General features: G+C 40.2%; 1 protein-coding gene across 5 annotated transcripts; it reads right to left on the reverse strand.

Moving 5' to 3' along the window:
- Positions 1-814: 814 nt before the first annotated feature.
- On the reverse strand, positions 815-26,521 carry LARP1B (La ribonucleoprotein 1B). 5 transcript variants are annotated; one of them, XM_057373294.1, is made up of 19 exons: positions 26,089-26,521; positions 18,448-18,509; positions 17,631-17,690; positions 16,317-16,485; positions 14,756-14,899; positions 13,249-13,392; positions 12,956-13,124; positions 9,056-9,200; positions 8,660-8,834; positions 7,701-7,873; positions 7,164-7,535; positions 6,210-6,321; positions 5,491-5,693; positions 4,997-5,103; positions 4,370-4,527; positions 3,911-4,055; positions 3,319-3,428; positions 2,975-3,102; positions 815-2,779 (listed from the first exon to the last, which is right to left on the reverse strand). In XM_057373294.1, exons 1-19 carry the CDS (start codon positions 26,309-26,311, stop codon positions 2,576-2,578), a joined length of 3,003 nt encoding a protein of 1,000 aa, XP_057229277.1. In that variant the 5' UTR covers positions 26,312-26,521; the 3' UTR covers positions 815-2,575. The 5 variants fall into 5 exon arrangements, with proteins under 5 accessions (XP_057229277.1, XP_057229278.1, XP_057229276.1 ...); XM_057373295.1 differs by having other exon boundaries at positions 4,370-4,524; positions 5,491-5,696; positions 26,089-26,520; XM_057373293.1 differs by having other exon boundaries at positions 5,491-5,696; positions 26,089-26,520.
- Positions 26,522-27,208: the final 687 nt, after the last annotated feature.

A 27,208-nucleotide genomic window follows, 5' to 3' on the forward strand; every position in this document is an offset into this window, starting at 1 on the left:
CAGGCCACTGCTGCTCAGTGTAGGAAAACATCATCTGGCCTCCACCAGGAACAAGAGCCAGCTTCAGTCTCCCCTTTTAATAAGCCATTAGAATCCAGGATTCTGACCATGACAAAAACCTTGCTGCTTTTAAGCAGGGTAATTTTTGAAATGTTTGAATGATTATTTGTCAACAAGAAATGAAGACAAACCTAGATTTTTTTTAACAAGCACATGGGAGATTTTTAAGACAASGTCCCAGACTTGCAAAGTGGTCAGGCATCAACCACTGTTAGAACACAACCAATCTTAAGACACTGAAGATTAAATGGACCGAAAAGGCAAGGGAAGGAGGTAAGGTTGGATTAAATTGAACTAAAAGGCATGGGAAGGGATGTTGGATACACATCTATGCATGTTCAGAGTTATGGCCCTGCACCCTGATGAACCACTTGAAACCAGACAGTGAAATGAGCAGCAGTRCAAGAATTATTTTTCCCACCTATCTGCAAGGGAAGAGAGGGAAGATTCAAGCCTGTGGGAAGTGAAAGGGGCATTCCTGAGAGGCAGCCAGAGCTGTGGATGGACTGTCACTCCTTGCTTTCTGCCACATTTATCATTCACCTGTCATATTTTCAAYAGATACCCAATCATAGGACAAGAATAAATCAATATTGAACTCGAAAAAAGCTGGCTCACATTCTAAGAAGCCCTTTCCCCTTTGACAGGCTGGGTTTCCCTGATACCTCAGTGCAGCAGGAATTCCCATGCAAATCTACAGYCTTACACTCTTTCAAGTTGTTTTTCTTCACACTTCGGGGTGGAAAAAAAAGTTGATGTACAACATTGTTGGGGGTTTTTGTTGTTTTTATAAAATTTTTCAAGATATCACAAAAGTACACACACTAAAAGCTTAATCTGCACATTTTCCAATGAAAAATTGAAATATCTTAAATTTATTACTTGTATATACAATTTCAATCCAAATTTACATTCACATCATTTTCATGGGTAGCAAAAGGCATGGATCAAACACAGGATTGAGATGTGTCACTTCAGCTTGTTTATAGGATATTTTCTTCAAATCTTGGTATGTGTTCATTTAAATTTATTTAGAACAGGCCACTGACAAAAGGCTGGATTTTGTGCTGAAATGGTATAAACTGTGGGGAAGGTCACTGCTCCCATCCACTCCTTTCAATACAAACAATAATTTGTTTCATTGAGATTCACAAGACAATGACTGAAAAATTAACGGATTCATTATCACCTTTGAGAGCTGATAGTTTAAAACTCCATCCATGGCTGTGCAGTCAGTTTAAGGCATCTGTGCTGGACATCAATTTTTGACCTTAAAAGTTAACTGAAGTCATTCTGCAGTTAACTACCAAAAARCTGGAATTCCTCYCACCTACCCCTGGAAGAGAAGTTAYTCACTTGGATCTTCTTCAGTCTTCAAAAACAAAGAATGAAGTTAATAAGACATGACAGGTTATAAACATCCCCATCTTTCAGCTACAAAAATCAATTTGTGTTTGAATAATTTACATTCAGTGAAATTGTCTTTAGACCTGTTTGAAATCATTTAGGCTTAGTGAGCACAATTTAAGCAGAACTTCATTCAGATATTGCAAAATAAAGCGAATAAAAATTAAAATTTACAAGGAATACTTYGTTTTCCTCCAAACTAATTATTACTTGAAATATGGAGAAAAAAAATTTCAAAATTATGCCTCTCCTGCTAGAGTTCATGATCATAAGAGAATTCAAATGAAGACACCTCTCAAGCCCAGAATAATCTGAATAGCTGGCTATTTTAACAACCTGCACAAACTGTAGATACTGAATGTTAATTTAAGACACTATGAAATCAAAAGCTCAATTTTCCCCTGTAGTTTTCTGTTGCTTGAGTTATTAAAGAACCAGTACTGAAGGAAATATCTGCAAAACTATCCCAGTTACATCCACTCAAACTCCATACTTAATAAAATACTAACTATGGAGACCCTGAAAAAAAWATAGAAACTATGTCTTTAAATAGAATCCAGAAATGCAGTTTCATATACAGCTGCATGTTCTTGAGTGTGCTTTTTGCAGAAAAACATACTTTTTGATAGCTAGCTTTGAAAGCAAACCAATCACATAGATCCTTCCTTTCCATTTAATATTCTACAAATAAAGTAATCTCTTTTTTGCTTTGGTAAAATACAAATAATGGGGGAATATGGGTAAGGAAAGCACAGTAAATAACATGGGTATATCATACCTTTTTTAAGAAATTTGAGCTGAAATGTAAGGCATCCCTCGAAGTATTTTTTTGCATATGCAAGGAATGCAGTTCTTTGTAAACAAAAGCTTGAGGAAAGCAATACTGAAGCCAAAGAACCTTCCCTAGGATCCTTCCAGTGATCCCATAACCAAGAGCAACTCTCCTAGGGCAAGTGTTTTGGAACTAAATCCYGTGAAAAAGAGAATCCCATCCTTCCTCTTTCCATACATTTCTAATCACGTGGTAGAGATTGCCTGGCCTTGAAGAGCTCCAGATTAGGARGGTGATGTCAAAGCTGGTTCTCCAGGGCACGAGCTCCTCCAAAGTCTATTTTTCTGGTACATCACTTTCTATAGATTTTGTGGCAGAGACTTGCAGGGTGTTCCCACAGGAAAGGCTTCCCAGCGGCCGGGACTGACAGGGGACAGAGGGTTTGGTGCTGGGAAGTGTTTTAGAGGAGTTACACTGATGTCTGCGATGACCTGAATCCTCAGCTGCTCTCCTCCTGCCAGAATCTTCACCAATAGGAGGCTGCAAATAAACATAGAAAACCTGTTACATCTTTTGCCATAAAGGTATTTTTACCTTCCCACGGGAGTGAAAGGATTAGACCCTTAGGATTTATCAAACTGCCTTTTTGTGAAAGCAAACACTGCTCTCAGATAACGTTGCAGTGAAAAAATACCAATACAACAAATATTATTTAAAACAGGCATTGAAACTTACATCCACCCTGAAGTCCTCCAGTCTCTTAAATTTGCTCAGGTATTCTTGCAGTTTGGGGTCAACAGCTGGAGTCTTGTGCTGAGAGTATTTTAGGTAAGCCCAAAATTTTTCCAGTCCATACAGCTGACCTAGTAACAGAAAAASATAATTTTACCACTTGACAGAGGTCAAATTTAATTAAAAAATTAATTATTCACCGGTAACTATATTTTTAAGAGAACTGAAGATAAAAAAATATTAATAAAAGCTCTTCTTGGTTAGTTAATAAGTCAGTGCCAAGGAATTGGGATGATCTTCAACTAATGTTACTACAGTGTGAGCAATAACAGGCCTGTGATAATTACCAGCTTCRTAGTCCCTCTTTGTTTCTTGTTGAAAATCCTCGAATATTTCTTTCCTGAATTTCTTTTCTAGGCCATAGCTGTAAAATCTGAACAAGCATTCCAAGCCGTACCTGGAATAGAACAGAGAGRTATGAAAATSCATCTTTGRCTCACAGAAATTGAGGTGGGGGAATTGGGTGAAAGGAAGGGAATTATATCCAAGAGCTGAAGGGCAGTGACAATGTCCTTTGTGCTCATTTTCCTGGTATTTTTGTAWGGCAAGAACCAGTCTGAACAAGCTGAATGAGGCTGAGAATGTCTTCACCTACRGAAGGAAGAATCTTAGGAGTGTTAGCACACAACTGACTTGTCATGGTCAACAAGTTGGAGGATTTTATAGAATTCAGAACTGATCACAGGTCAGGGAATGCTGCATTTAGCTATCATCTGCAAAGCACAAATATATACTGATTTTTGCTATTAAAACAACTTACACACACTGCTATTTTAAAGAGCTACAAAAAGTCAAAGGCAGTACTAAAAACGCTCCCTGAAGATCTGTGTGAACTTCACAGTCATTCAAAGGAATGGTAAGGTCTCAGGAAAAAAATACCTGTAGTGTTCTTTTGCATCCTCTAGAGCAAGCTGTTTAAATTCTTCATACATTTTCTTGTTGAAGTGATCTCTCAGAAAAAAGGACCAGAAACGAAAAAGTGTGTTCATTTCTTGGGACTGGCCAATTCCCAACCGTTTCCTCTCTGGAAGGAAAAAAAAAGGGCGAATAACAAAATCACTATTTTAACTTTTCACCACAATATTTTTAAGTGCCTTGCCTTTAGTGAAAACACACCAGGATCTTCTGGTAATGTCAGTTTAAATTTGAGGGTGATTTTTTTGGTCAGGGAATGTAAAGTTAAATGGAAAGCAGAGTTCCTAAAACAGAAGCATCAAATAAATTTTGCTGGCCTTTCCCGAGAAAAAAAAAATTAAGGAATCATGTCAAGAAAACTTGTATCAGACAACATCTAGAAACTTTTACCTAAAACTTTAGGAAGTGCACAGAGGAGCTTACCCGTTAAACACCTTCGCCGGTATTTGTGGTACACCTGCTGAGTAAAGCCATTCTCCTTTAACAGTTCATGAGATGGGTGCTGGAATTTGGGAAGAGAATTTGGAGTACAGCCAAACCCTGCTAGTGGAGTTCCTTCTGAAGGYGAGGCATTGGAGCTGCTGGAGAAAAAAAAAAAAAACCAACGTATTTCTGATTTGTAAACAGCTTTTCTGCAGAATCAGTTTTTTTACCCACCCTGAYCTATGCAAGAGCTGTAGTAGTGACTGCTGCAGTGCATCTGGGTTTGGGGGCACCTCAAGAAAATCAGGTTTTGTGCTAATATGTAAAAAACAGARGCAGTTTTGGACAATGATAATTAAACATTATTACTGTCACACCTGATTTTAAATGACCATGAAGTGGACATCAGTGCATCAAGTACTGCTGCCATATCATGGATTAAAAAACGTCGTGAACACCAGTCTGCCTAGCTTGTTTCCAAACATCCTTGTATTCCATACTTTTATCTTTCTTGGTTATTCTTTTCTTGCTTCCACTGTATTTMTAAATTGCCTTTCATAGCCTGTTTCTCCATCAGCAGTGAGAACTACCTGCAAATAAATTTTGAATGACAGCAACAAAATTTACCTCACAGAGGAAGTTCTTGGCCTGTGGYCTCTGGAATCCATCACCCAACCAACGTGGCATTCTAAGGGAGGATTTGTACTGTGGCGTGTTTTTCTTTTTCTWGGAGTCTAGGAAAGAAAATGAAGGATTTATTTCCCTAATTTGACTTCATTCATTCTCGCTCTCTTAAAACAGAGATCTAAACATTTTCTATTTTGTTATCTAACACATCATAAAGTCACAAGATTGCAGTTTCATAACCTGAAGATTAGTATTATGTAACTAACAACAAATCTTAAACACTACACTTGTTTTAGTAAGGATTTCCAAGGAAGAAGACTCAAAAAGCATTTAATAGGAAAAAAAAGTAAATATAATAAATATTTTGGAGATTAACAATAGGAATAAAAGCATCTACTTTTTCGCCTTTTAATTCTTGTTAAACTGTATGCACAAACATGAGTTTTATAAGCTTTTTCAGGGTGTTTTTTTTTTTAGTATGTTTTTCCACTTACCTTTACATCAAAGGATCGTGCTTCTTTAACAACAGGGTAAAACCTGGGTGTTTTGTTGGGATCCTGGAGCCTTGGGGTGCGAGGTGTCCGTGGGATGAAGCCGGGGCGGAAACGGGGGGAATCCGGGACTGCTGTTGGCAGGGACCGAGCCACTGCTGCTGTTGGAGGTGCTTCAGCACTCAGGAAATTGCAAGGCAGCTCCTCTGCTAAATGTGGAGGTAGGAAGGAGAAAATAAGGTGGTTTTATTGAGCTGCTGTAGAGATGCTATTATGCGTAACCCAAAAAATGTTAACAGTGTTGTTATATCAGAAATACCTAAAGAGATAAGATTTGGATGTTGTGACTGCTCAGTAATGTTATCGTACAAGTAGTAAATTCTTCTAATCCCATTTCCTTCCATCCCTGTATCCCCTGCAAATGCTGGTTTCTATAAAATGCTTCAGTTTAACTTTAACTCGGAATTTACAATGTGTAAACAAAAAGCACCCGATGCTGGTGGCCAGTGACAACAGAACAGAACAAGTGCCAGTTTCTTGTCATTCAGCTGAAACCATGCTACCCATGAACAGTTGGTAATWTGGAAAATTAGCAAAGAAAAAGCCCCTCAGACTCTGACTGAACCAAAACTAAAATATTGCACAGGCAGAAGGAGTTAAAACACCTACAAGAGTTGATCTTTATTACAGAGATTCTGAAAGAAAAATACTTTTATACTTACCTTTCTGTAACCTTGGAGCAACTTCTTGGGTTGAATCAGCAGTTTCTGGTGCAAGACTAACAAATTCATCCTTACTAATGAGGTTTAGCTTCTTAAAGTTCTCAATCTCTTGCTRAATTAGAGAAAGCAAATTGTAAATGCAAAGCAGGGTAATGGATAYCATCCTGAGAAACAGATGCATTTCATGAAGAGAAAATAAGCCAGAACTGACACACAAATACCCACACTCCTGTCTCAGGTGGGACATGTGCATGTTGAGAGTGAAAAATCTTGACAAATCTCCAAGTTCGTAACAACAACAAAAAAGAAAATATTTTCTCTTGCAGTTTGCTATTTCTCACTGCCCTCTTCATGTCTGCTGATTTTATTGGTCCATTTTAACTCATATTCTAAATTCTAACTTTATTTCTTGATCTTATTCTCAACATCCATTTCCATCTTCGTCAGCCTGCTTTTGTACAGACACGCTCCATTTTTTCATGAAGCTGCTTCCCCTCTTTGTGCAAGGACAAAACCCCTTTCCCTCACCCCTCAGTGTTTAGGTAACTTCATTCTAACTAATTTGTTCTAACAAATTACAAAGCAAACAGAACCTTAATATAAAAGTACTTGAAAATGACTGAATTACTTTCCTCTCATTATCTCAGACATGTGCCCCCTTCCCCTCTGGGTAGGGGTGTGCAGTTGTTATGAAACAAACTATTCACAGAACAAGAAAACACTGGAAAACTTGAACCATCTCCAAAATATTAGAAAAAGTATTCATTCAGTGTTTTTGGTCAAGTCCGTGGCATGAAAAATTTGGGTTTGCTTTCAACTGTAAAGGTAATTCAGCAGACCTGCAAATTACTGTCACTTCTCTGWAGCAATTTACAACTACATAGCAGATGGCTGAATTAATTTAGGAACTGTTTGGTAGGCATGGTTTTCAGTTCAAAAATTAAAGAGAATTACCTTCATCATGGCTTCATTTTCACTCTGATCCATCCACAAATCCTGTTCATAGTAGTACAAGCCATCATTAATGACTTTAGCAAGTTCTGATGTGATTTTTGCATGGCACACACGGTTGCCAGCACGGTCTCCACAAGGATGTTTTTTCACATATGGTGGTGTCTGTGTTACAATCAAAATCTTGTTTACATCCTGATCATCAATTTCATAATCGGAATCACTATCTGACCAATCAGTAAATTTATTCTTCCGACACTGATTTTGTTCCATCTCTTCATCAAACAAAAATTCAAGTTCTTCCTGTTCTTGTTCCTCTGGAGGTGGGGGTGGCTGTTGTTGATCTGGTGTTTGATCAGGTACAGGAGCAGTTTCCTAAATTAGAAAAGGTTTTACATTTGAATTGGATAATGATTTTCCAAACTGTATTGCATTAATAAACATCATACATGTTGTTTAAAACCTTGGTTTRCAAAAGTTGGTTTTGCATTTGTTAATTTAAATATAACTTAAATTTGATTTWACTTTAATTTACTTTACCTTTAGCTTGACAGTGGATGCACGATGCCTCTTCTTCACTTCTATCCAAGGTTCAGAGTCCAAATCAGGCAAACTTGTAGACAGTCCTTTAGACATTGTCTGAAAATTACTCGTTTCAGCATTTTCCTTTGGACTCAGCGGGCTTCCTACTCTTGGRGAACTTGGTGCAGACTCTAGCAGTAGAAAACAGTAGTTCAGTTGCTGTTTTGGATTGGTTTGGTTTTATTTTGTTTGTTTTTCAGTGATTTCACTGGTCTTTCTTTTAACCATTTTTCTACCTCTCTGGATAAATATAATGCTGATCAAAGAATTTTTCATTTTTAAGAGACAGCTTTTCACATGTCACTCAACATTTCAGAATAAAATTAATTCTAAGAACTCATTTCCATGGAAAGTTTGTTCACAGTCTGTGAGTCATTATGTGTTGTTCAGAAACAAAAAGAGCAGCATCATTAAGATCATGTTTTCTCCACATCATTCTCTAGCTCTGTGGATGGATGCCTAACTCCATCTTCATTCTTCCCATTTGATTTCAGCCAACATTTTAGTAAAAGATTTCCTTGCCAAGGGTTGTCAGCAAACAAAGCCATCTCCCTATTAATAATGTGAATGAGTTTCCCATCCAWAACAAGGATGCACCAAATAAAAGMGTRAACTTCCAGCTGCCACAAGRATTAAGYAGATTTTAGGACWGGTTTAAGATTAAAATTACKAATTCCACAGTATTTTAGCCCACCRTTCTATATTCTGGGGAATRGTCACAGCCATAAYACACAAGAGACATTTTTATCTACTTCWCATCAGCCATGTGACTTGGCAAGTGCCCGGCTGGCAGGCGGAGTGGCTGAATAAACCGTTACCAAATGTACAACTTCTATTATGAAATCACTACCAGAGGCAAATTTCCTAAGCTARGCAGASAGCACTAAACTTATGTTTCTGTAAAATAAATCCTTTACCAGTATGTGAGCCAAAAAYCTGGCCTGGGATGAATTCTGGACAATTGATGAGCTGAGAAAAGTCAGTCGGAGGCAGGTTGCACGGAGGAGGACCTGGAATTGGCCACTTTTCGGGATCAACCCTTTTTCTCAGTTTCTGATCCACAGTTTCAACCTCTGTGCTGTCCTTCAGAGCCTGTGTGACAAGCATACTAGAGCATTAAAAACTATCAAGAAAAAAGAAATAAAAAAACCAACTTGGCCACTTACAACCTCTTCATAGAATCCTTGTCATTACATAGAGATTTTTTTTTAACTTCATAGCACTGACTTTAAATGATGGCACAGAATGAAGCAGGCAACTTTTCAAGCAAGAAACTTTTCAAGCAACTTTTCAATCCCTGTGAGTGRTTTTACCTCCAAAATGAGCGCAGCATTCGTGGTCAGAGCTTGCATCCGACGGAAACTGGCGATCAGCGACACCGGCAGAAATCCCTGTTGGTCCATCTTTCTCCTCAGAAAGAAGTCTCTCTCCAAATTTTCTGTGCTGAAATAATATTCACTGCAGGACAAAACATACAGACCTGAGCTTATTCTACAGTTAAAGAAAATCCTAAAGTAGCAACCTAGATGCCTTGTTAAAGTCTTCCATTAAAAACCAGAACATCTTGACATCGACAAAATCGTTCTTCAGCAGAAGACTCACAGAGCAGCAAGCATGCTCGACAGGTTAAGACAGGCTTAGGACTCAGTACAGCACAGAGGGGTAAAAACCAAAGCCTTGTCATGTTTGCACAACCAAAACTACGCTCCAGTTTTCTTTCACCCACTCCCTGCATCATTAGGTGCATGGACAGAAGGGAACAGCACTGCCTTGGCCTCCACACAGATGAAGGACAAGCACTGCTTACAGTCAGRGCATAAGTTCTGTCCCCATCCTGAACTGCATCTTTTATTGTCCCARTGCATTAGAAGGTTTAGGTATCCTATCTGAGTGTGGCAGTACAGATATGTATTCTGAATCACCAAGCATGCTTGTGGGAAGATGAAAAAACAAAACCAGTGATGTTGTATTCATCATGAAACTGCACCAAAAAGGCACAACAGCTTGTGGAGAAAAGGAGTCTTAAAGAATAGGTGATGTTTAGTGGATAAAGAAGGACAAGGACGTTTCAGGAATTTGGTGACACCACASAGACGAGGGACAAACAGCAGAAAGACAAATCATCAATAATAGAGCTGCTCTAGGAAATAATCCGGGTGTGCCGAGATGTTTTATACTTAGTGAAGACAAAAATTAAGGAATTTTAATCATGATCTGTCACACAGTGCAAGGGAATGAGAAAATGTCCTATGAAAAAGAATGGAACCCCCTCACCCCAATTTAATCACGATGACTAAAATCTAGGCCTTTTGTAGATCTTACACATCACACCATACTACATCCAAGGAACGTCAACATTCAGAAAAACGGAGGCAGGGAAATACTAAATGAGAAGCAGTTAAAATTCCATGACAAAAAGAGAGGTGGTGCAAAAAGAAAACGAGAGGGTATTAAAATGCYGAGGCAAAAAGCTGCACATGCAAATGTAAATGAAGATCATTCAAGTTTCAACAAAGCATAGGACACTAAATCTCTCCACTGATGCTGGGATCAAGGCCAAAGTCACCAAGAAGAGGGCACTCTGATGCCGTCACTGACCCAAGCAGCATCTTGAGACCATTGCTTCCTCTAATTTTTTTGTGGCAAAAGCTGGCTCTGTGAGACACAGGGAATCACTTTCAGAATATGCTGAGTTGGAAGGGACCCACAAGGATCCCCAAGTCCAACTCCCAAGTGAATGTCCCAAACCRGGATCGACCTCAGCAGCATCAGCACTGCGCTCTGACCAACACTCAGCTCCACACAGAATGAATTTAAAGTCTCAATGCTGGACAAGACAGGACAAATGGAAACACTGCTGTTAAGTCAAAGCAAACACAGAAGAGAATAAGGATTTTGGAGAATCAAGCTCTTACTCAGAGCCAAGTATGATGAGTGAAGCAACTGGGCACAAAGAAAAAAGTTTCTTTCAAGAATATTCTGTCTGCTGTTCTGAGCTGCTGCATTTGTTTTGCCCTCCCAATGTAGAAGATAAGCAAGCACAAATACCAACATTTGACTATTGTTACCTTTACAATCGTACAGTAAAGGTAAAATCTTGTAACGATTCACCTAGTTAAAAAATCCACAAGCAGAAATGGACAATGACTGAACTTGACTCAAACTGCCTCACTTGGTGTCCATCACTCTAGAAAAAGGAATGTGAAAGACCATTAATGATAAATGAAGACAATGCACAAGTTTGCTCCAAGTAGAGGGACAAACCTAAACACATACACACCCTCCAGCTTTTCTCTTCTTCCTTTTCCTCAAAGTCCCATTGCTTATTCTTGAATTAATAGCTGACCTTSTATTTATTTATTTTCTAAAGAAAGAGGACTTTTAAATAAGAGTTCTACTGCATGTTGCAAAATAAGGAGCTCCTAAGAACTGAAACTTTCCAGGCTGACAATTTCAGCCTGTAATTAAAAACAYAGCAGATACTTTTGTATGCAATACAAATATTACTCTATTGTACATCGAGCTGGTTCTTGGGACAAGCATAAACTGCTTGATAGCAGCATGTTCCTTCCTGTTATTACACATCAACTMGGTTGGACAATTTTTAAGATTTTTTCCTATTAAGCAGRTAAGTTTTAAAATTTATTCATTCACTAGGATTCAGTCTCACTTCTTTAATACATCCTGATTTATCCTGGACTCCAGTAGGAACTCTGAGACATAACAATTTTGTGTACTTTTATTCTGTACATTCTTCTTTCTTTGGCATAGACACTTTAATATTTTATAATGAAATTATGAAAGGCAGACAAAGCCACCCCCATTTAGAGGCCAATAATAGGTAATTGATGAATAAAGTCTATTTCCCATCATTTTCAATGTCATAAAAGAGGGAAGAGATTAAAAAAAACACCTTTTTTTGTTTGTTTGTTTGTTTGGTCTAGGGAGAATAAAACCAGGGAARTGATGTTCTAAACCTGCTCAGGAATCTCCCTCTCATGGGAAGTAAAATCCATAACCAAACTGCCTTAGGAGCTCGTACCAGGCAAGCAACCCATGGCTGTGGTTATCCAAGTYTTCTGCCAACACCTGCCAACCTCTCGGTGCCAAAGGAAATACAAATATACCCASAAGTCAGATGGGACCAATGCTGTAACTGACATTTTTCTCAGCAGAGGGGGACATCGTCATGTCCTACCTTAGGAGGTCTGGATTCTACACTGCATGCCCAGAAATCTGGCCAACAGTGGAGTGGCTGTGCTCCTCCCCCACTTGTCTGAGGACAGTGCAGGCCGATTATCCTGACATGGGGGTACATGTCCACTGTCAGGTCTCATAGGGGGCCTGGCAGCAAGAGTAAAAAAAGACTGCAATAGAAGTTTTGAAGTTGATAGCCACATGTCAGATACTTTCTGCCCTTTAAAGAGGCTTTTCTCTTCCTTTTTGCGTCAACTGTAACAAAAGAAGCGAGAATAACATAAGCAAGTTGCCGTACGGAACAGAGGGCAATCAAAAACCACCACAGAGGCGTCGCAGAGAAATGCAAATACTGAGGATGAAATATCTGCCAGTGGTGGGAAGTGTCTCTTTAAAATGAGCTAGTGGTTCCCAGGCCCTTTTTGACTTGTCTCCTGGTGACAATCAGTCTTCCAGATGGTTTCTCATTGCCTAATGGTGTACAYGAGAAAGTAAACATTTCAGATTATTGAAAAATCAAGTATCATTGCAAAACTACTCTCTCTCAGTTACAGGTTTCAGGTGAGACACGCTGAAAACATAGAACTAAACAAGACTTCTCCAGGTGAAATTGAGAGCAAATAGGGGAAACGTCACCCAAGAAGAGCTTTATAGGCAAACAGACCAACAGTACTCAAAAAGCACAAGCTCAGAGACATCCATATCTCAATTACATGACAACATAAAGAGGGCTGTGTACCATAAATAAAGCAGTTCTACGAGTTAGAGTCAGACTACAGCACGAGATGCAGAAACAGCTTCCTWGAAATTCCTCCCCATTACTCAAGTTTTTGCACCCTGCCAGTGAATAAATTCAAGCTGACACTGGTAATGGTGAGAGTTAACTCAAAAAGTTAAGCTGCAGTGCCTTAATGTCCAACTTGAAATGGATTATAAAGATTCAACACTGTTTGAAATTAATTATTTTACCTTAACTAGATCTCTAAAAAGGTTTATACATTAAGCAATCTACTTACATTTGGTGTTTTATGTATTCCTTGAGAAGTGCTTCATCCACAGAATACATCTGCACTCCTGTTCCATCACCATAGTAGTAAATCACACCAGGGTTAAGCTCAGGCTGAAACACTTGGTCAATTCCTTCACCATACAGCTCTTGATAACCAACTGAGTAGTCAAAGTTCACTGCAACAGAAAAGAGTACATAAAAGAACAGCATTAGAAAATGAAAACAACAACATTATAATATAACATGAATATAACATTATTATATTCAATTCTTTTGCCAAGCATCCATTTCTTTTCATACCACTAGGGTTTCCTCTGCCTCGTCCTCTTCCTCTGCTTCTCCCCCTTCCTCTGCCCCTGGAGAACCCTCGGACGCTGCCACCCTCACTCCTGACGCTGCACACCTCGTCATGGTCATCTCTCTTTTCTCTCTCACGCCGCCAACCTGGAGGAGAAAAAAACCACAAAACGCTTGCAATGTCAATGAACCATCGTGGTGCCAGGGAGCCCTCAGAACACCAGAGCTCTCAGTTTCTCCCAGGCAATCCACAGCCTCAGCCACGCTGCCTGGAGCAGGAGGGCAGCACTGAGGAATGGGAAGGTTGGCCAGCCATGCCAGGCAGACAGGAGGGATCAGAACTAAGGGGGCAATCGATTGACTGGCAGTMAATCAATCCCAAATGTTTCTGAAGCACCTGGAGCCTCTGGTGCCAGCTCAGAGGTCACAATACCCACCATCAGCTCGGGGCAGGACCCATACGTGTATGTTCCTATGTTCAAGTCCTCTCAAGATTCAAAATTTGCAGACAATATAAAATCTGTGCGTGCCTCACTGGCGATCTGGACCTTAGCACTTGTCCCCCTCAACCTAAGAGATCCCAAATGCACAGGTATTACCTGAACTGTTTTWCCAGATCAGTTTAAATTTTGCATCCTAAGAGTGCCTACAGCTCAGACTCAGGCAGAAGTCCTACATGTAACACCCTCATGAGACAGTTTATGTTTAGCATGAAAAGAGGGTTTTTATTTAAATCATTATTTTTATTTAAACACAAATGCTCCTGAAAAGAGCAAGAGATATTTTATGTTCTCTCACAATGAATGATCTTTAAATCACTCAAACCTTGAGGGAGAGTTCATGCTCCAAGTTTTCACTCATTTCACCATCCTAAGAAAAAACAGCTGAAGGAAGTGTTAACTGGTAAAAATCCTCCCCCTACCCCTTCAGACATCCAGATCAAACTCTTAATCCATGTTCCTAAAACAACTTCATAAATTCCATGTCGGTAGCATCCAGTACTTTTTATAATAAGCAAACATTCAAACTGTTAACATGCATTGCAATTTTAAAATTTAAACCAAAGCCGGAGATTTCTGCCACCTAACCAGCTCACACCACCTGAGGACCAGAAGCAGCACCAGTTGTGGTSTTAGCACAGCTTTCTGCACAGCCATGCTGAGAAATAGGTCAGGGAGCTGGGGGAATCAGTCCAGCTCACATTTAAAAACAACACCAGCACAACTGCCAAAGCAGAGTTCAAAGTGTAGCTCCACAAGCAGCTGCTCTGGTAGCAACAAGCTGTGGGAATAGCAGCAGAGCAGGACAGAGCAGACACCTTCTGAAGTTTTTTCCAAACTTTCTGCATTGTAAAAGTGTGGCACAGGATTGTGTAGGGAGCCGTGAAGAGGAAAATATATGCTGCTGGTTATTGGCAAAGGTTATTTTATCTACTACAGGTAGAGCTAAATATCAACATAAACTCATATTTGCCACCACTAGCAAGACCTAGAGATTGAGAACTACTTACTTCTTGCCTCATTCCTTCTGTTGTTATGAGGTATTAACTTGTTTGTTTCCAGCACAAATCTGGAGCTYGTTCGAGAGCCTGGTCTGTCTTGACTGTCTGTCCTCACATCGTCCAARTGAAGTGGCACCCATTTCTGCTTGTTACCTTGAAAAGTTAATATATTACTCTCAATTATACTAATACTTGAGGTTCGGGTTCCTGAAAACATTCTACAGAATTCTTCTTGCAAAACTAGCAASAGTTAATTTCAAATTTTAAAACGCAGAAGCTTAACATTGAAATTTTAAGGTATTAGGAGTGACTAAATAATAATTGCAATAAACAAGAATTTCTSAAGCTGAATGGTAACCTTACCTAGGCTTCAAATATAAGAAATAAAGGTGAATTTTTTTATTTAATGGCTTTTTAGATGCACCATGACCAAGAGTTTATAGCTATGYGAGTGTTACAGACAGTAAATTAATTGCTATATAATTTCACAACTTGTACATGAAACTTAGAGGCAAAAATAAAACCATACAAAATTAACTACCACAATAAAGATTTCAATCACAAACCATACAAATTTTCCTGAGAGTTTAGCTGTGGTACTGTATTTTCCCCTTGAGATATTCAGACTAARTTCATTCACATGCATCCAAAATTATTAGCAAAGCTTTGTTTTGTTGCAGGCTGGCTTAAAACACCCACCTACAATTAATTTAACTATAATATTGATCGCTATTGTGGGCTTTTTGTAGCTAAGGAACACAAGCAAATACATAAAATGTATTTACCTACACTGGGGGGAAAAAGAAAAACATGTTGCACCTGCAAAATGCTTTGCTTTAGATTTCCACTTAGACTGAAAAAAAAAGTGGTATAGGTTTTGTTTTTAAATATATGTATAGAGGAAGATTAATAAATCTAAACAGCAAAGGTCTTTAGGATCTGGACAAACACCAGCAGGGAAGAGAGACCAAAAAGCAGCTGATGGCAGCAAGATCTTGAAACTCTTTTTGTTTCTCTTTCTSTTTCTCCAGCCTATTCCAATCTCCTGACCAAATGAGACAGAGGTTTGCTTCCCATTTTTAATGCAACAAATTGGACCAAAAGGAAGCAAATAACTTAGTTTAGTTTTAGTTTTCAAATGATCACTGCAGTGTGTAAATTGACATTAGAACATGAAAGTTGAAATGTCAGTGTACATTCAGTAACACACCAACACATACATTTTATATATAAATATATATATATACACATAAATTAACATAGTGCTATCTACTGAGGGAAATAAAGATATGAGAGACAGTAATRGCTTATACAGCCATGATAAAATGTTCAGAAATTGTCAGAGCTCCAAGCACAGGAGCTGTTTTTCYCCCAAAATTCCTGCTTTGCCAAACAGAACACTGCAAACTCTGAGAGAGGAAGCTGCTTCAGGCTTCCCTGCAGACAGCGATGTATTCTGTATTCACCCAGCAAATGCAAACCATGAAAAGTTTCATCCAGTCACTCAACTGGAACCAATGCAGCTGTATCAACAGTGACTGACTGAATTATACACAGTGCCTAAACTCACCTTTTTTCCTTTGGTTATTYGTTGGAGCTTCATCTTCACTAGTGTTATCTGCTGGACCATCTGGCTTTGCCTCCAGATTGTCCTTGATTCCATTATTGCTTTTTTGATCAGATTTCTCCTCCTTTTCTCTTCTATTTGTTGGCTTCTTACTGTGACTCACAGCCTTACACTGTAAGAGACACAGGTAATTATTTCTGGCAGTACAGCTGCTGATAACAGGAGATGCACATTTCCTTCAGCTATTAAAATTCCTTTTTTATTACCTGCTCTCAACCTCTTCAGCAGGCTGGATTTTAAGAATTGCCTTGTTTTGTGAAGTCTCTTTTTATATAGTTTTATTTTCTGCTAACTTGGCAAGAGTATAAAATGAGTGTTTAGGTCAAGAAACTTTTTGGTTTTTAACAGAAGACGTAAATGGCAGCATGCACAACAATCATGATTCGACCCCTCAGACATGAAAATTTATTTTACAGGAAAGAAATAAATGTTCTCACTAGTATCAACTGTTCCATATACAGTGGATACTGCAGTACTGTGCCATAATTAATCTGAACACAAAGCCTTCCCCTARACAAACTGAGTTTAAATACAAACTAAATGTTATTTTGTTTTACAGACACTACACCAATTTGGACACTTTCAATTACAAAATGAAYGTTGTTGAACCCAAATGTTCAGGTTTCCCTGACCAAAAAAACAGTAAAAACACCCAGGGGTGCTGCTGAAGAGCTACAGCAGAGTGAAATGGTTTCATTTACCTCTGCAYTTGCAATAATCTSTGCTCTCTTCTTGTTTTAAATAGCATCAAAGAAGTCTAAAATACATTATGCACTWATCACCTGAGATAAAGRGAAAGGAAGATAATTTGACAGAAGAGATGTTAACTTAAAACTYAGAAGGGGGAAAATATATCAGAGGAATAAGAGAACTAAGAATAACTGAATTKCATTCAGACAACAGCRCAAAGTGCTCTGAGCCACAGGAGAGGGCAGCCTGCTCACAACTCCATCTCATCTGYGCATAAACAGATGGAAACAGCAGAAAAGGTAAATGAAACTTCTTAAACAGCAGAGGAAAAAAATATGGCACATGTTTATGTACATGTCCATGGCACACCATTAATGAATTCCAGTACCAGTGCAAACACACACMAGTACCCTGAATTACTGACAACACTTCTGCTGAAACCGTACAAAACCCAAAGCACATTTTGGGGGGACAGTATTAAATTTATGGTTTAAATTTTAATGTTTTAAAAAATATTTATGGTTTAAAAAAAAAAAAAAACAAAAACCCAAAAAAAAGGATACTTACTTCATTATTTGCTATTTCGCTCGGTGTCGGCCAGTTCGCGATATCGCCCAAATCATCGGCCTGCAAGGGTGACAAACAGTTTATATTCCTCCCTTGATTTCACCCTTTTTAACCCAGGGAAGATGTCAGTCATGGCTCAGAGAGCCAGACTACCTCCTGGAGCTGAACTGCTAGGAGCAGCAATTTGGAAATTTAACAGAAATTTCTAAGTTTTTCAATTTAGAAATACAACAGAAAACAAACACGCAACTTTTGAGAGAGTTCTTAAGACCTCTGAGCACACATCAAACAATTGTCAGATTAAATGATTGTTTTATACATGATTTAAAGGTATCTAATGCTCAAGGCTTTTAGTTTTTGGAAGACCTTGACAGGTATTAACCAACCTAAAAAGGGGTGGCTGTACAAAATTTTAGACACTTAATGTTCCAATAAAGGACTCAGTGTCTTCTGTTGTTTATGCTCATAAAGGATACACATCACATACAATGAAAAAGGATTTCCAAAACCAATCTAGCACTACTTATGCTCAAGTCATGCTATTTCTTTGCAGCCCCTTCAGATTTTTATGCCATCCCACTGAATKTTTAAACAAAAACACCTTTCTTTATTCCTTGTGCATACACGAATTTAGTAATCCTCCAAATTTTAAATTTTCCTTCCTTTTTAATTTGTCTCTGTGTTCAAAATTACCTCTCACCAAGGCATAACATAACACTTCTGGCTGGAACTTCAAAATACCTTCTTTTTTATTAGAGCAACRTCAGCTATTTAGCATATTATTTATGATATTTTTAATTTACAGGCAAATACAAACCTTGCTGCTTTTTCTTGTCCTTGGTTTTCCTGCTTTTATAATTTTAGTGGAATTTTGTAGTTCTGAAAAGGAAGACAAACATTTTCAGGTGAAGAATTCATTTGCACTTCAAATGAGAAAGGAAAGTGTATGGTAACAACTCTGTCATGGCCTATCATACTACGCCACAGTGGTTTTGGGGACTTTGATATTGAAGTCAAGAAATTTTTTTTTTAGTGAATGAAGTCACTAATAGCACATGACATTGAAAACCTCACATTCTTAGTAAGTGTGAATACTCTTACAAACCAGGTATATAAGATACTGCCTAAAACTGTATTTAAGCATTTTCKCAGCTAGGAAGTCAAGACTATATCAAAATGCTGGTATTTTAACCTAACAAATAGCAAAGAAAATGAGTTCCTGATACAAGAAGTTCTCCTAGCAGAAGTTCTATTTAGAAGATAGAATTTATGCAATCTATAATTATGCAAGGGAAAACAAAAAATAAAACCATAGAAACAATTACATATTCCCAAATTCCTAGTAATTTCCTTTTATAAGCAATTACTCAAATCCCAAAATAGGTTTAGCCTTAGCTAAACCTCAAAGTCAAGCCAAAGAAGAAAAAAAAAAAAGAAAAATATGAAAAGAGAAAATTACTATGAAACTATATTAAGACTGATAAATTTTAATGCCCAAAGTCCACAATGTTTATATGTTTATATATGTTATAATAAATGTTTAATAATATAATAAATGTTTAATATGTTTATAATAAACATCAAGCTGACACTCATGCATTTTCAGAATCATCCTAAGTTAAGGCCTAAACATTATATAAATGATCCTATCTGATCTCCTGAGCAAGAGTCCACTATACATCTATCAGAAATTATTGCAATATCTGGAAATAACTCTCTCTTAAGCAATGTTATCAGGCCTGAAAATCTAGACTCAATAACCTACACTGGAAAAAAAGTCTATTTAAACTTTTTAAATCTTAACATATATGCTATTACCTTTAGGTATATAAGATCTGGTTTTCTTATTCTGTGTAATTTTCCCCTACCCTTCTCAATTGCATTCTACTTTTTGCATTGGGAATTCAGGGGAAGAAAACCCTCCAGTATCTGGCATTTTTTCCTGGAGATTGGAAGTGAGAATTAAGGGGAAAAAAATCTCTTAACCTCTTCTGTTAAGCCCTGGTTCTTCCAGTGCCTGTTTTCCTATACAGAAGGGAGTCACAACTGTTCCTCGAAACTCCTTGTTCTGTATTTTATTGCAAGACAAGCTTGAAACACTGAACGTGTCTGAAATCACAAGTGGATTATTTTATAGGGGGATAACATCACCTCYTCAGCCCTTATCTCTTTCACATCCAGTGACTAATCTCCCTTATCAAGGCTCCACACTGGGAACCCCACCCTTGTGCCCCAGTGACTCTGGAAAGCCTCTCTGTCTGCTTCCTGGAATACACRGTGAACGTTAGAAGCACAAATTAATGCTTACTTCACAGTCCGCTCTAAATTTTAATAACATTTATAGTCATATAAATTACGAATTTCAAGTATATGCTATACACAACTGGGACATCTCAGCAGGCAGGAATTCAGTGAATCCTGATCACCATTTACTGGCAGGTTTTTGCCTCTCCTACAGATCTACCTTTTACAACAAAGAAAAAGCACACACCTCAATTAACTTCAGACTGCAAGCTTTAAGAAACACAGTGACCACGTAACCCTAATTTTCACTTGCCATTCAGCAGTAAACTAATTGCCCTTTTACAAAACAAGACAAACGACTGCAGAGGAGGAGCAGCAAACAAATTTGTAATTTTCTCCAAGAGAGYTGCCAATTACCCATGCGGGTAAACYGAGTGGCCACGCTRTAAACACACATCTCTGTCCAATTACCTGACTGAAGCCCTTTTTTCCATCTCACAGCACTTTTACTTAAAATTGCTGCTGAAGGACTGCTCTGCCAGAACTTCTACTCTGTGTGTCACCAGGGCGTAGCGAGGGACTCCAAAGGGTAAGAGTCGGTGGTGCTGCTCTATCTTAGTCATGGGTTATTATTCCAGGCTTCAGGAGAAGCCATCTGAATCGAGCAGAATGAGACCCAACTCGTTTTAAGGAATCTCTCTTATCTGCATGGAGTAATYCAAGACTCGGAAGATGCATTTGCAAGCTAAACAAAAAGGAAAGTATTAAGCAACACAGCGCCTGCTTTATGATGCCCTTTCGGAACTCTAAAGGCTTGAAATCTCATCTCATCTTGCTCTGCACTTCCTTAGCTGACAACACCTCCACAAAGATCTCTGTTCTTCCAAAAAAGCCATGCTCAAAACCAAATTTAACAGGTTTTTCCTGGCCGGTTTACTGGGGCTTATCATATAGGAGCTGGACTCCATGAAAGGGAAGATAAAGGGGAAGGGAAAACCAAAAGGAGGGTGGGAGAGTAAAAACACGTAATATCAGATGACTGAAAGGTTTTACCCAGGTCACACCTGTTCTGTTGTCATGAGCAGGCCCAGAGACACTGTTCAGGGTGTTCAGATAAAAGCTGTGTGTTGAACATCACCCTGGGGTTTGGTTTTAACATCTGGTTTTAACATCATTTGGTTTTAACATTTTAGTAACAGTGTTACTAAACAAATGGCATCTTTAGTACATTGTTTCAGCAGAACTTGACAAGCTCTTCCAAAGAAATTGTTTCACTCCTTAACTCCAACMCAACTATATTAAAATGGTTTGTTCTTCTGTCATGGGCTACAAGGAACCTGCTGTGCTGATAAAAGAATTCACTGATGTTTAATGATTCTACTCGCTGGGTTTTSRATGAGTTTTGGGGGTGTGGGAGAAATAAAGTCAAGGATGAGGCAGTTTAATTGCCAATGATMATCYTTCARTCATTGAACTCCATCCAGTAGAGATGCCATGCACATGAAAAGAGAAATCAGCCTTCGAAGCTGTTTTTGCTATGATTATTCCAAGTCTCTTGATAGCCTACATCCTAAACCAAAGAATTTTCTGCAGGAATACAAGGCTGTACAAACATGCCAAGTGCAGTAATGTAAAGATACATGGAATGACAGATCTGAAAAATGAAAGGTGAWTTTGGGAACCACCARAACAGCAGCAATCCCCTGGAACAAYGGCAACAGAGAAGGAAAAGCAGAGTGGATGGCTGAGGAGCAAATTTTGTGTGTAAAATGTGCCACCAAAGTACCCCTGGTCACAAGACAAATTAGCCTTACAGTGACAGGACTTCAGAATGGATGATTTGAAGCTCTGCAAATAAATAGTCMGCAAGTAATTTTTTTCTGATGGAAAGGGAGGGTTGATGTTGCCAATTTCCTCTGAATGCAAAGTCTGTTAATATAGGTGGAGCATGCTCTAATTTTGATACAAACACTGTTTATGCTGTAAGGCTTTCTAGACAATATTCAGGCTTTCTTTTTACCTGGACTGCACGTGCATTTCCTTTTGTGAAGGAACAGCATCATATAAATATCAGAAGTGCTTCAGGGAGCAGATAAAATCACCCAGGGAGACAGCTCTTCAAAACTTAATTGGAGYCTGTTTGTTGAACTTGTACAATATTTGCTTTTCAATGCTCAGTTTGAAACTTGACAGTATATTCCATTTTTAAACATGGTAAGCTACTCTTAAATCTATTGTTTTAACAGATGAACTATTGCAAATGTTACAAAATAATCCCTTGGAGAATATAATTAATTTAAATCCAGAGCATGGATTTGGAGCTGAGATTCCACAAAACAATTTTTAAAAATCCTAATTATTATCCTAATATTCTGTCCTACAATAGTTCTAGAATTTTGTAGTAAAAACTACTTTACAGTGACCAGCTCCACACTATTTGAACAATTAACCAAGGCAGCAAGTCACACCTCCAGCACCCCTCCACCTATTTATTTTCAAAACCAGTCAATTTCTGAATACAACAGGCAATAGAGGGGAAAAACCACAACACACGATTGATTCACCATTATACTATTTATTTTCCTTATATGTCATTGCTCTACTCRCTTCTTTCTTAGCTTCCTCATAAAAGAACTGCAGCCTGTGAGTCAATTGTTCCCAAGGTTTTCAGTAAAATCTAGCCCATGCTATAGCACAGAGAAATGGCTTTCAGTCTCAGAACAGGTCTCCAGTTTAGAAACAAAAACCSCACATGAAAACCCGTCATGCAAAAGTAGACATGCTGTTTTGTACAACTAAAACACAGGCAGCAGCTTTGTGAGGATAATGTTTTTAATCCCTTTGGGGTTGGGGAAATTGTCAATGCTATAACTTCTGATGATGCTTTGAAGCTGCTATTAAAACACTCTGTAAATTCATAAGAACTAATGAGAACACCTGCCTTAAATACACCCAAAAAATCTGGTATCAGATCATTTATGAATKTACTAATCTAAGGTTTGCAATTCCTAGCAACACAGTATCTCTTTACAAAACTGTACTTTTACAACCTGTTTTGCTATCAGACTACAGCAAATTAATTTATACAGTGGCACTACAGTGAACTGGTTCTGCTGCCAAAATATCAAACAGATAAAATGTATTCTTTGATGCCCAGAAATAAATACAATGAACACAAAAGAATGAAATGTGCACTTATTTTAATTAACTACATCATTCAAGCACACACTGGTAGGCAAACCCACTTCAGCTATTCCAGCAGCACAAGTATTTTGCTTCATTGAGTATTTTCAGAAATTTCATGACCAATTTTTGAATAATCATTTAATAAATCATTAGAGACCCACATGAGCTATACAAGTCACATGAAGACTGCAGGACTTGTCATTCAGATTCCCTTTCTGCAACCTTGCAAAAAGGGCAGTATATAACGTTTCATCAGACAAAAAGGTGGGATAACTTTTGAAATAAAATAATTTCAACAGCTCCATCCTGGACGAATTATTTGTGTGGAGGATAAATAACTCACAGCTTCAACCTAAAGGAGTGAGGACTTAGTACAATATATTGGCAGGGCACTATCAGGGAAGGAGGGAGATCACAGAAACACCTTTCATCACTCTCTAACCACGATCACCAGGGTTTGAACCATGGAATCATTAAGGCTGGAAAGACCTCCAAGCTCATTGAATCCAACCTTTGACCAAACACCACCTCCTCAACTAAACCATGGCACTGAGTGATTTCTTGAAACCCTCCAGGGACTGACACTCCACATTTCCCTGAGCAACGTGTTTCAAAGCTTAACCGCCCTCTCAGAGAAACAATTCTTCCTGAATTTGATGGAAGCCTATTAATTTCATTGGCAATTTTACACTGATACGAGTCTTTCCCCACAAGTTAAAACCAGATGAGGATGTAAAAGCAGCTGTGTAATTCTGAGGTTATTCTGCTTAAAAGCAAAGTTTAATGAAACACTTGGTCAGAAACACTGAGCTGYGATAACAAACACACYATGAAAAGTTTGAATATTGTTTGCATTGGTTGTTTGGCTTACTGTAAAACCTACTAAGGTATCTGAGACAAAAATATAGTAAATTATAATAACAATGCTCTGACCAAATTCTTCTGCCAAAAATTTAACATTTTCCTTGTAGTATTGGGGAACATGAACAGTAACAAGAGCCAGGTTTGCCTCTATCACAAACCAATGCCATGATAAATTGAAAGTCCAAAGATGACAGACTGGAGCCAATTTTCTCAAGTCTGTAACTATCACTGAACATACCATAGGTGCACGTCTCAGGAAACTTTTAACAAATTAAGCCAGGATCAACAAGTCTAACAGGATTCAGTCACTGCTTTGATGTGAGATCCTTTTACATTTTATTATCCTCTTTACGGATAGTCCTRCATTCCATCCCAGTAGCATTTCTGCTCATCCACTTATTATTTCACATGACTAATTTCCATACTACAACATTCATAAGGGCCTAGTGTGACAGATTTTGCTTTGCCAACATGCAATTAGTTCCTTCAAAATACATCCCTTGCTGCGGGTGGAGGCACATGGCAATTCCTTCCTTCAAACAGCCAGGAAGGATCAGCTGGATTGCCTTTTACAAGGGGAAGAACGGTGGCTTCCTCATGGTGCTTTTTGGTGACCAAACCAAAACACACACCCTGGTGCATGTTCTTCATCAGTGCCACTGCCAGCAACGCTGACTCCCTTATTTGCTCCCTTACACACCTGGCCACTGAACATTATATTGTAGTACAACTTTGCAGTTTAATTATTAATTCCATAAATGATAAGCACAACTTTTTGCAGAAGAAAAACAATACAAGGTTCTCCAAAATTATKAAATGAAGCAGACAATATGCACAATGTATGAACACACTGCTTCCTGCCCCCTCCTTCCTTCAACAACTATTTGTGTACTTTATCTCTGCTGGAAAAGTAAACTTTACAGAGGTGAAGCACAAGGTGCTAACGCGACAAAAGCGGCTTTCCCACCGCTTTTGATGTGCCACTGTTGTCATTACTGCCACAGCAGGACAAATGAGTGACAAGCCCCCTTTCATGCATGAAGCAGAGCACAAGCTACTGGCCAGCAAGCCGGACTGTGGAAGCTCGGCATAAATAGKCACTTTGGAGTGCGTCAGTACACATAAACAAAACAGCCCAGATAATAAAGATGGGTACAGATGTTGCCGAAAGCTCTGCTCTTCAGCCAAGTAGAGATTCTGTGGTCTGGAATGTGGTCTCCGTTTGTATGACCTGTATACTTGAAACTGTAAATTATAGATTTCTCTTTGTCAAGGAAGCACATGTTTAATTCAAGGATAAAAGTGACCGTGAGATCACAAAAAAGGTTTGTCAGGTGCCCTCGGGAGCCAGTGCTGAGATTGAAGTTCTCGGGAAGCACTGACTGAAGTATTTATTTTGAGGTCAGCAGTTTACTTGCAGCCAAGAACAATACTCCAAAAAGCTGCAAACTTCTAGGAACTCTTTGCTAGCCTAAGCATAAAACCTGGCAATTTCAAGTCAGGTCTTTGGCGACCAGCTTTGTAAARCCATATGCCTGTTCAGTCAGCGTGGTGCCTACAAAGCAGCTTTATCTCACATGTAGTGATTTAGGGCCAGAAAATTAYACCGCGGCTACTCTCGCTCCCATCTCTTCCCATGTAAACACACCGAATCCCAACAGCGAGCAAACTGTCTGCTTTTGTCAACGTTTACAGCCTCCGCAATCCCATTCTGGAAACCAAACCCGAGTAACGGATCGTTCCGAGGCCCTTGCTACATAATTAGCCAAAAAAGAGCTGCGGCAAAGCGGTCTTTCTGAAGAGAGACGAGACGAGACGAGTGGGTGAGCAGCCCTATCTGCGCGTACCAGGGCCGGCCGGAGGTCAGCGGCGGGCCGGAGTGGCCGCTCGCAAGCCCCGGGACCTGCAGCCAGCCCGGCGCTGCCGGCCCTGGCCGTGTCCCCCGCCCCGTGCGCTCCCTCCTGTGCCCATGTATGTCAAACCCAGCGCGCCCGGCCCGGCTCCCGCCGCGCTGCGCCGCGCACGGGCCCGGCTCCGCGGCCGCCGACAAACACGCGCTTCTCGTTCCTAAAGAAATCCAACCGAAAAAAAAAACAAAATAAAACCAAAACCAAAACCACCCCGATGCCATAAAAGCACGGCGCACACGCGCCCGGCCCCGCACCTGGTTCCTGCGGTCCGAGCCGCCCGTCCGGCCCCGCGGGCGGGGAAGGGCTGTCCCGCCGGGCTCTGCGCCGCGTCCACGCGTTCTCCTTGGGCGCCGGGGCTTCCCTGCTTCGGCCGCCCTCCTCCGCCACCTCCTCCCCGCGGGGCGAGCCTGGCTCGGGCTGCCGGGGCTCCTGGGCCGCCCCCCAGCCCCGCCGCTCCGACACCTGCGCCGCGGACATGCCCGGCCGTGCGCCCGCCGGAGGGGCCGCAGCCGGGGCGGCCGAGGCGAGGAGCCCGCGGCGGGGGAAGGGGAACCCGCCTCCTCTCCTCGCCGCCCCGCCCCGCAGCCGCTGTCAGCGCCCCCCGGCCGGGCCGAGCGCCACCGGCTCCCTGCTGCCCTGCGGCCGCTCGGGGCGACGCACGGAGCGAGGGACAGGGACAGCGACCGCGACCCGCCGGGGCCGCCGCCGCCTGCGGAGGGACGGGCGGCGCTCCGGGCGCGCTGCCTCGGCCGGCCCGGCCCCGCCCGCGCGGGGGAGGGACCCGGGGCTCTCCCGTGCGCCGTGACCTCATGCGGCCGGGAGGCTTTCCAGGGCCTTTCGGACATTTCGGTCCTGCAGGCCTCGGCCGCACCTGTACCAYGCGAGAAGGGTCTCGGTATGGCGAGCAGGAGGAGCGCGTTTCGCCGGTGCGGAGGGAACTTCCCGGGGCACAGCCTCGAGAACGTGTTCAACAGGCGCATGAGAACATACTTGAGGTGCCGGCAGCGAGGGAATCCTGTATCGTTTAAACATTCCAACAGACAGGTACCGCTGCCATCACACCATCTGTCCYCTGCCTTTCTACTTTCTAACAAAAATCTGCCAAAAAAAACATCTCACAGTAGCACGCTTGTACCACACTCACTGGTTATACCCACACTTCTGCCACTGCGTTATCCCAGAACTACAGTCAGAGATGAGGAAAGCCACCACARCAGGACATCAATCACCCCTTTCCCTCCTTGCCAGCTCCTAGTGCTCCCACAGTTCTCCCTGATTACACTTTTAGAGACCTGTTCCTCTCCCATTTCATTCASTCTCTCAGCCATGTTTTACTCCCTTTCTTACAAAAGGTCTTAAAAAAAAAGCCAACAC

The sequence above is a fragment of the Malurus melanocephalus genome, unplaced genomic scaffold, assembly GCF_030028575.1.
Source record: "Malurus melanocephalus ecotype Western Australia unplaced genomic scaffold, MMel_1.1 scaffold_192, whole genome shotgun sequence".
In the NCBI taxonomy this organism is placed as follows: Eukaryota; Metazoa; Chordata; class Aves; order Passeriformes; family Maluridae; genus Malurus; species Malurus melanocephalus.